Raw genomic sequence first — 8,737 nt, 5'->3', positions numbered from 1 at the left:
TTCTAATGGCCAAACGGGTCCTAAGGACTTTAATGTTACTGAATTGCATGATGTTTAGGGTTTTCTCGAGTTGATGAAACGTTGAATCTTGATAATGATGTAAGCACTTGTATTTGTTAATTCATTTTATCACTGTGTATCATGATATTGAATTACACAATCTTGATTATTTTATGCATATTTTTATACTTCCCAAGAAGATCACAAAGATTTTAAGTAATCATAACCTGATTCTATACCCAAAATGGAAAAATTAATTAGTTAATTCAAGATCCTCATCTGGGGATGACTGTTGGAAAGAGAAGATCCTTCTTGTTCAAAAAAACAACACACCTGTTAATATAGATATTCTTTTGTGATTAAAATACCATTTTGCCTTTCTTCTTTATTGGAAAACCTTTGAGGATGTGAATGTGCCACGTACATGGAAAAGAATAGAAGAGGCAAACGAGTGGATTATAGATAATGGTAGCTTTTTTCCACTGTCCCTACCTAGTGTTTTTTCAAAGAAACAATTTTTTTTTTTAGAGTAATCCAAAGCAGAATCAGTTGTTACCCATTTTTGTAACTTCAGGTCTGGAACAACAACTGTATGTGTTTTTTTTTTTTTTTTTTTTTAAAAAAACCTATACATAAAAGCTTGTTTTTTTTTTTGGTTCACTTTGTATTGCAGAGGAAAATTATTTTTTTTGGCTATATTGTGAGGCTGTGGTGTTTCCTTAGAATAAAACACCCTCTTTTTGGTTTTGTGCTTTACAGTTGATGTATTTGGTGTGTGGTTCTTGTTGTTTTGTTTGCTCTGGTTGAGATAAATGCTCGGTTTTTCTTCTTGGTAATATCTATCTTCCTAATGGAAACGTGTAGCATAACATGCCTTGTACATTTTGATGAGCCATTGGAGTGAGTTTCTGTCTGCTGATTTTTGTTTAGGGTGAGTTTGTCTCTTTTAAGGAAGACCTTAGATTGCCTTTTTTTGCTTGTTTCTTTGCTAAATAGGTTGATACCTTGATTACAAGGAACTTGAGACACTTCTGAGATGATTGTTTGGCCTGCCTTTTAGTGAAAAATATGTATTCTTGATTGGATATGGCTATGGTGGAAGTGAAAGGATGTACTAGGATTCTAAAAATTATACTTAGATAACAATGGAGGGTTCATCTGAATCTGGCTGGGAGGGATCAGATAGCTATAGGGGTTTGAATTCTTCAGCTGTTGTGGACAGGAATCCTAGCTTTCAAACAAGCAGCATTAGGTCCTCTGATGATGTGTTGCATGATTCTGAATCGGTTCCAGGTAGAAAGGGGAGGGAGAGAATTGAGTCCCTTCCCATAAATCGCCTTAAAGCCCAAGGTGGGGTTACAGAGGATCGACTTACTCGTAAAATAGACTGTAGTGATGTTAGTTTGAGGCAGTGGCTGGATAACCCAGATAGAGCTGTTGATGCTCTTGAATGTTTTCACATATTCACCCAAATTGTGGAGATTGTAAACCTGGCACATTCACAAGGAATAGTTGTTCATAAAGCACGACCATCATGTTTTGTCATGTCCTCTTTCAAACGTATCGCTTTTATTGAATCCGCATCATGCTCGGATTCAGGGTCAGATTCATCAGAAGATGGTTTAAACAGCCAAACTATTGAGTTAAAGGATTCATCCTCAGTTTTGCCTCGTGAATCTGATGAGCTGGGGAGACAAAGTTCTCAGCTTGAAAAGATTTGCACAAAAGCTTCGATAGAAGTATCTGAAGCTAATAAGAACCGACAAGATGAAGAAAAGAAGCATACCTTCCCAATGAAACAAATATTGCTCATGGAAACCAATTGGTACACTAGTCCAGAAGAGATTGATGGTGCTCCAAGCTCTTGTGCTTCAGACATTTATCGACTTGGAGTCCTCCTCTTTGAGGTTAGTAACTGTTAGCTAGCATGTCGCAGTAAAGGTTCTGCTGAGTTATATTTCTCATGCCTGCAAAGATGAAATTTTGTGTTTTAATGATATCTTATTATAATTGTGAGCAGCTATTCTGCACCTTCAGCTCGCCAGAAGAGAAATGCGCAACTATGAATAGTCTGAGACACCGTGTCCTCCCTCCTCCGTTGCTATTAAAATGGCCTAAAGAAGCTTCATATTGCTTATGGTTACTGCATCCGGAACCAAGCAATAGGCCGAAAATGGGGTGAGCATTCTTCTTACCTGTCAACCGGATCTTTTTTTCCTCCCTTAATTTTCCCCTACAGCAATTCATACTTCATTTGTTTCATTCCTGATCGATTTGTTGTCAGTCTTCTTATGCCTAGTTAAAATCCGCAGCTCATACTCCAGTAATCCTTGATTTTCCAAGCTGTTACTGTTGACATATAAAATAGTACACTGTCATAGAGTTTATGGTACGCACTCTCTTGTCTGGCAGCAAACTCTTATCTGGAGAAATCATGGGATGTTAAGTTTTGTGCATGTATGAATAATTCGTACCACGGGAAAGAAGGAAAATGTGGCAAAGCATGCTTGCCTTTCTTGCAACAGCATGAACTTGTTCCTTTTTCTCTCTTTAGTTGCTGAGATGACCCAAGGTTACTTCTTGGATGTGCAACTCCCTTATGTCATTACTCATTAGGGGTAGTGCGGGGTCTGGTTGCCTCTACAGGCAAAACCATTAGTTAACTGATCAACAGCTTTGCGGCTCTCTCTGCATAATTCTGTTCCGTGCCTCGTCAGTGGCATTTTGAAATGTCTGATCAGCTTGTTGCTATGGCAATTTGTCCATATTATTGCTGTTTACCTGCACAATTTTGTTTGAACCTTAATTAGTTACTGCAAAATGTTTCCAGCACTGTGTTAGGAGTAAAAGGAAGAGAATGGAAAAATAGCGCTAAAGACTTAGTGAGAGAGAAATAAATAGAAATGAGCAAAGTTTTCTACTAATTTGCATTAAATGGTAGCCCTTTTACCTATTGATCAGATTCATTTCAGGCGTCAATAATGATTCACTTCAAGAATGAACTGTCACTTCCATCCTAATTCATTTTGTCTTTAACAGCAATGTCCCTGTCTCTCTGTCGTTATTCTGATTCTATTTTTTATATCGATGACAGTGAGTTGCTAGAAAGTGAGTTCCTTAATGCTCCAAGGGATGAGTTTGAAGAACGTGAAGCAGCAATAGAGCTTAGAGAAAAAATAGAGGAGCAAGAGTTATTGCTGGAATTCTTGTTGCTGCTTCAACAGCGAAAGCAGGAGGCTATGCACAATTTGCGTGAGATTGTATCTTTTTTATCGTCTGACATAGAAGAGGTCTCAAAGATGCAGAAGACCCTTAAAGTCAAAGGGGGATCAAATCAGGAGCCAGTAAAGGATTCAGATTCGGGGAAGATAAATATTGGTGAAGATGATGATTCTGGGAGTTCTGGATCTAGAAAGAGATTTAGGCCAGGCCTTTCTGTACACATAACTGAGGAATCCGATGGCAATCTAGATGAAAACAAAGGGAGCATTTTGGCAAAGAACTCCCGGTTGATGAAGAACTTCAGAAAATTGGAGGCTGCTTATTTCATGGCAAGATGTAGGGTTATCAAACCAACCGGCAAGCCATTGAATAGATATTCTCAGGTAAGTACGGATTGTAGAACTTCTGTTACAGCACCCGAAAGAAGTTCATTCAGTAATTTGTCATCAAAAGAGGGGGGCCATGAGGATAGACAGAGTGGATCAATCAATTCATTCCTGGAGGGCCTGTGCAAGTATCTATCTTATAGCAAGCTGGAAGTGAAGGCCGACTTGAAGCAAGGGGATCTTCTAAATTCTTCCAATCTTGTATGTGCTCTAGGCTTTGATCGTGATGATGAATTTTTTGCAACTGCTGGTGTAAATAAGAAGATCAAAGTTTTTGAATATAATTCAATTGTAAATGAGGACCGCGATATCCACTATCCTGTTGTTGAAATGGCTAGTAGATCTAAGCTGAGTAGCATATGTTGGAATGGCTATATTAAAAGCCAGATTGCTTCAAGTAACTTTGAAGGTGTGGTGCAGGTGAGCTATATTCATGATCATAGTGGCTTTTCTGTTTAATTTAATTGGGATGAAGTTTGTTGAATTATTTTCCAGATATGGGACGTCACAAGAAGTCAGATTTTCATGGAAATGAGAGAACATGAAAGACGCGTCTGGTCTGTTGACTTTTCTGTAGCAGATCCAACCATGTTGGCCAGCGGGAGTGATGATGGTTCTGTCAAGCTTTGGAATATCAATCAGGCAATTCTATTTTTGCACTTGGTGGATGTCAGCTTTGAAACTAAACGTACTAAAGTCATCTAGTTATGTTGATGTGTAGATAAAACCTGTGTATAATAAGTTGTTTTTCTTACCTGGGTTGGTACTGCAGGGAGTAAGTGTTGGAACCATTAAAACAAAAGCCAATGTCTGCTGCGTTCAGTTCCCCTTTGATTCTGGTCGTTCCCTTGCCTTTGGTTCAGCAGATCACAAGATATATTATTATGATCTACGTAACTCAAAAATGCCTCTATGCACATTAATCGGGCACAACAAGACTGTGAGCTATGTCAAGTTCATAGATTCCACAACGCTTGTGTCTGCATCTACAGATAACACATTAAAGCTATGGGATTTGTCAATTTGCGGATCTCGAATTCTTGATTCGCCTCTTCAGTCATTTACTGGACACATGAATGTAAAGGTATTTTTCTTTATTCTTGTCACCTGAAGAAGATTGGCTTTAATGTCTTCACTGTACTCTTTGCTGCAGTCAGAAAGATGGGTTGTCGTACAAATGTAAATATAAATTTAAATGCATATGATTTGTAAATGCTTAATCAATCCATAGCCTTTTAACATAGAAGATCATCCCTGAAATAATTTCTTAGAAATGAGATTGAACTTCAGTTGTGTTTAGATGTGCTTTTACTGTGAATGAGATGGAACATTAATTGTGGTTGAAAATCCTTTCTTGCTGATAAAAGCATTCTCGCATTTCAGAACTTTGTTGGGTTATCTGTATCTGAAGGTTACATTGCTACTGGATCGGAGACAAATGAGGTATGATTTACTATCACATATATCGCTATTATTACCTGCTTACTGATTTCATCGTAGATGAGTCATTAGTAATGGTTACATTGTGATGAAAAATGTTTGTCCAGTCTGCATTGAGGAAAAAATAGTTCCGGATACTGGTTAAATTGAGCATATGCATTTAGGCTGGAGACATGGGGTTGCCTCAATGTTCTAAGTTCAAGCTATTTGTCAAAAATATTTCTAAATTCTAGTTGTGTCTAATCATTTTGGTTAATGTTGTTTGTAAATAAGCAAATGAATGACTCACAAATTCTTATTTTATGAGTATAAAAGATGTTCCATTACATTTGTGACAAACAATCGGCTACTGCCCTTATCTGTTTGAGAAGAAAACATAAACATGGTCTTTTATTGCCATTTGGTCACAAAACATTACACTATAGCTATGAAATTGCTGATTCATTAGAAACAATCCACTTCATGTACAATGGAAGTTCTTTACTATTTTAATTGTGCAATGAAAGGGTGTTCTAATGGATCAATATAACCTTGGATCTTAATACAAACATATGATTAAAGAACTACCAAATTATCATCCAAATGGCTTAAATTAAACTGACTGTGCTCCTGTAGAAATTTAAGACCAAATAGATAGACTTGTGATGCAGCAGTTTTTTAATTCAAGGTAGGGTACGCCCAACATTTTTTATCATATTCACGACTCATGCTCTTGAGTTAGCTGTATTTTGTACATTTAGTTGATTTTAAAGGTGCATCCAGAGAGGGAGCTGTTTTTAAGAGTAGAAACAGAATATCAGTTAGGCCAAAGAATTAATAGAAAGCATAGACTGCGGAAAACATTCACTTAAACTACATACAGAATGAAACATGACGCCCTAGGCACAGATTTGTGTTGCACGTACCACACTGTGTAACTTGCGCAACATACTACATTTCTTGTGGTTTGTGTTTTGTGTTAAAACTTGTCTTCCATTCTTTGTCTTTTCTCAGTATATTCTTAGTTAGTTCTGAAATAAATTGAAGAATAGCAGAGCTGAGGATCCGATCGTGGTTTAACAAAACTAGATACTTGGGACACTGAAGAAGAGCTGATGCAGAGTTCATAAGATGAAACATTCCCCCACCTCCGTCCCAAAAACAGTAGTAGTTAAGAAAGAAAAAGAAAAACTAAGCACTATTTCTGCATTTTTATCCTTATAGGGGAGCGGATGAAGTCCGCTTGATACATACATACATACATACCTGTGTGTTTGCAAGCACACTTATTTCTGTTTTAGCAGTTAGGAAAACTTATTGGGAACACTATCAATCAATCAACTAAGCATCAACTCCAACATTAGTTGGAGCAACACTTCTTTCCTCAATAACTATTTAGGAAAAATGAAATATTTCTAAGAGGTATAATATTTGAACTCTGTTTGACAAGCAAAGATATACATACTAAGAACTTGGAGATCATTTTGGCATGCTGCCAACTAGCAATAAGTCTCTGGCCATTACCTTTGATAGTCTAGATTAATTTAGTAAACGGCGTTGATTATAAAGTAGCTAGATAATTTAGGATGACTCAATTGATACCAAGACAATTTCCTGCAAAACTTGCCTCTACTATCTCTTAGGTAATCCTCCTTTCTCCGTTCGCCTGTCATATGTTACTGCTAATTAGCTGATATTTACAGTGCCCGCATTCTACTGGTCATATTTGCTAAACACCAATAATTAGAAAACCTGGGAACAAATGGCACAAGGGAATACTATAGAAAGGAAGAGTATTGTAGTGCCTATAGATAAGATGCTTACGGGAGTACTTAAGAAGGGTGAAATATACCTTATCAAAGAAAAAAGGCGGTGAACGAACCTTGAAAATGGCATGACTTTCCGGTGTATCTCCTTTAAATGATTATATATCGAGTCTTATATCTTGGCTCGTTGCATAGCTTGTGTATTCCTATTTCCGGCCATCCTTCCAGAACTATCTTAATTCTTTTATGTATTGTTCTTCAAATAGCTAAGCGCTGTGAGTTTTTTGTATTTATGTAACGGCGTGACCTGGATTGTGATGCAGGTTTTCGTCTACCACAAAGCTTTTCCTATGCCTGCATTATCATTTAAATTTAATAGCACAGATCCGCTTTCTGGTGATGTAGTGGATGACCAAGCACAGTTTATCTCATCTGTTTGTTGGCGTGGTCAGTCCTCTACCTTAGTTGCTGCGAATTCTATGGGAAATATCAAGCTGTTGGAGATGGTTTGATGTGATTCATGTTCTCCAAAGGTTTGGGAGTTGCCTTCGGGATATAAAGACATGAAGATAAGGGTTCTGCATTGGTGATTGGCTGGCTTGCTGTGAAGAGGTCAACTGGATTGGATACCATAGAGAACGAGGAAATTGCCATTATCAAGAAACCAAGATTTTTGTTAGTAATTCATATAGTGGGAAGTAAACTCAACTGGAAATATGAGAACATATATTGGTTTTATTGTGAAATGCTGTATATAAAAGGGAAAGATGCAATGCAAATATGAATTTCTCTGTATATTCTGTAATTTCCAGAGTTCAAATGTAGTTTTAGAAGGAACTATGTGATCTCAAGAAGAATACAAGCAGCATTTAGATATCCATGTGTCTCATATTGGTTATATCTTGATCTCATCTGCTCGATCGATTCTTCGAAAATATATTCAATAACCTCCATTGATAATAGCTAAAAGAGTTCTTTTTTACTTATGTTTTTGAGAATTCATTGGTTGTTCTTAGAGACGCTCTTATTTTTATTTGTGATGGGTGAACATTTGGAAAACTCACACAAATACAACTTTTTAAAATGGTAATTAAAAAGATTACAACTACTTTATAAATATTACATAAATATAACTTTTTCAAAAATTTAACTTTGTAATTGCAAAAATACAACTTCTTACATTCCTAAAATATCAATAATACTCAATTTTAAGAGTTACCACCATTAATGCGTATATTCACTTTTTACTTTCTCTTTCTTTCAAACCATTTTAAAAATATTTTTTTTCTTTTGTTTCCTCCGCTACTTCCTTTTTTTTTTATTTTCACTTGATGAATGCAATTATTTTTTTGTGACTTAAAGAAATTTATTTAAATTTATTAATATTAAGAAAAGTACATGAAAAGATATGGTATATGGTATAAGAAAGTACATGAAAATATATCTGATATGGTATATGTTATATGAAAATATGCCTGATGTAGTATATGGTACATGGTATAAGAAAAGTACATGAAAATATACCTGGATATGGTATATGGTGTATGGAGATATGGTATATAGTATATCGATGCACTTATGCACATATATGCATAAATATAGCATGTAGTATATTATTTTTGATATATGTTATATTAACACTATCTATGTTTGAAGGCTAAGTTCAAGGGGAAAGTGGAAAAACCTTCAAAAGATGACTTAAAGGTACATGTTTAGTATATATGGTATATGTATATTGTTTATGTCAAGTATACTTAATATTATTGTCTTCATCATATTATTAATAGTAGGTAGGAAAAGTGAATTTGTAGGGACAAATAAAGGAAAAAATATAACCAGTTTAAATTGGTTACTATATTTTTACTAAGCTAGTGAAATATAATTTTTCGTTACAATTATAAACATCGAATATAAATTTTTTTATCGCAGATAAGTAAATAAAGT

At 35.7% G+C, this 8,737-nt stretch overlaps 1 protein-coding gene across 2 annotated transcripts; it reads left to right on the top strand.

Annotated features, from left to right (window-relative positions):
• Nucleotides 1-7,669, top strand: LOC132045333 (protein SPA1-RELATED 4-like). Of its 2 annotated transcripts, XM_059435887.1 has the most exons (7): nt 11-1,907; nt 2,021-2,178; nt 3,095-4,028; nt 4,104-4,250; nt 4,381-4,692; nt 4,992-5,051; nt 7,117-7,669. In XM_059435887.1, exons 1-7 carry the CDS (start codon nt 1,146-1,148, stop codon nt 7,303-7,305), a joined length of 2,562 nt encoding a protein of 853 aa, XP_059291870.1. In that variant the 5' UTR covers nt 11-1,145; the 3' UTR covers nt 7,306-7,669. The 2 variants fall into 2 exon arrangements, with proteins under 2 accessions (XP_059291871.1, XP_059291870.1); XM_059435888.1 differs by lacking the exons at nt 4,992-5,051; nt 7,117-7,669 and having other exon boundaries at nt 1-1,907; nt 4,104-4,296; nt 4,381-4,548.
• Nucleotides 7,670-8,737: the final 1,068 nt, after the last annotated feature.

This window comes from Lycium ferocissimum, unplaced genomic scaffold (assembly GCF_029784015.1).
Source record: "Lycium ferocissimum isolate CSIRO_LF1 unplaced genomic scaffold, AGI_CSIRO_Lferr_CH_V1 ctg6520, whole genome shotgun sequence".
NCBI lineage: Eukaryota > Viridiplantae > Streptophyta > Magnoliopsida > Solanales > Solanaceae > Lycium > Lycium ferocissimum.
The sequence above is the reverse complement of the archived record's forward strand: the minus strand, read 5'-3'. Positions and strand labels throughout refer to the sequence as shown.

Bases quoted from the DNA above. Each gene is read 5' to 3' on its own strand.
- LOC132045333 (XM_059435887.1), top strand. From the start codon at position 1,146: ATGGAGGGTTCATCTGAATCTGGCTGGGAGGGATCAGATAGCTATAGG. The intron at 2,179-3,094 runs GTGAGCATTCTT...TATCGATGACAG, and splicing joins AGCAATAGGCCGAAAATGGG to TGAGTTGCTAGAAAGTGAGT. The intron at 5,052-7,116 runs GTATGATTTACT...ATTGTGATGCAG, and splicing joins CTGGATCGGAGACAAATGAG to GTTTTCGTCTACCACAAAGC.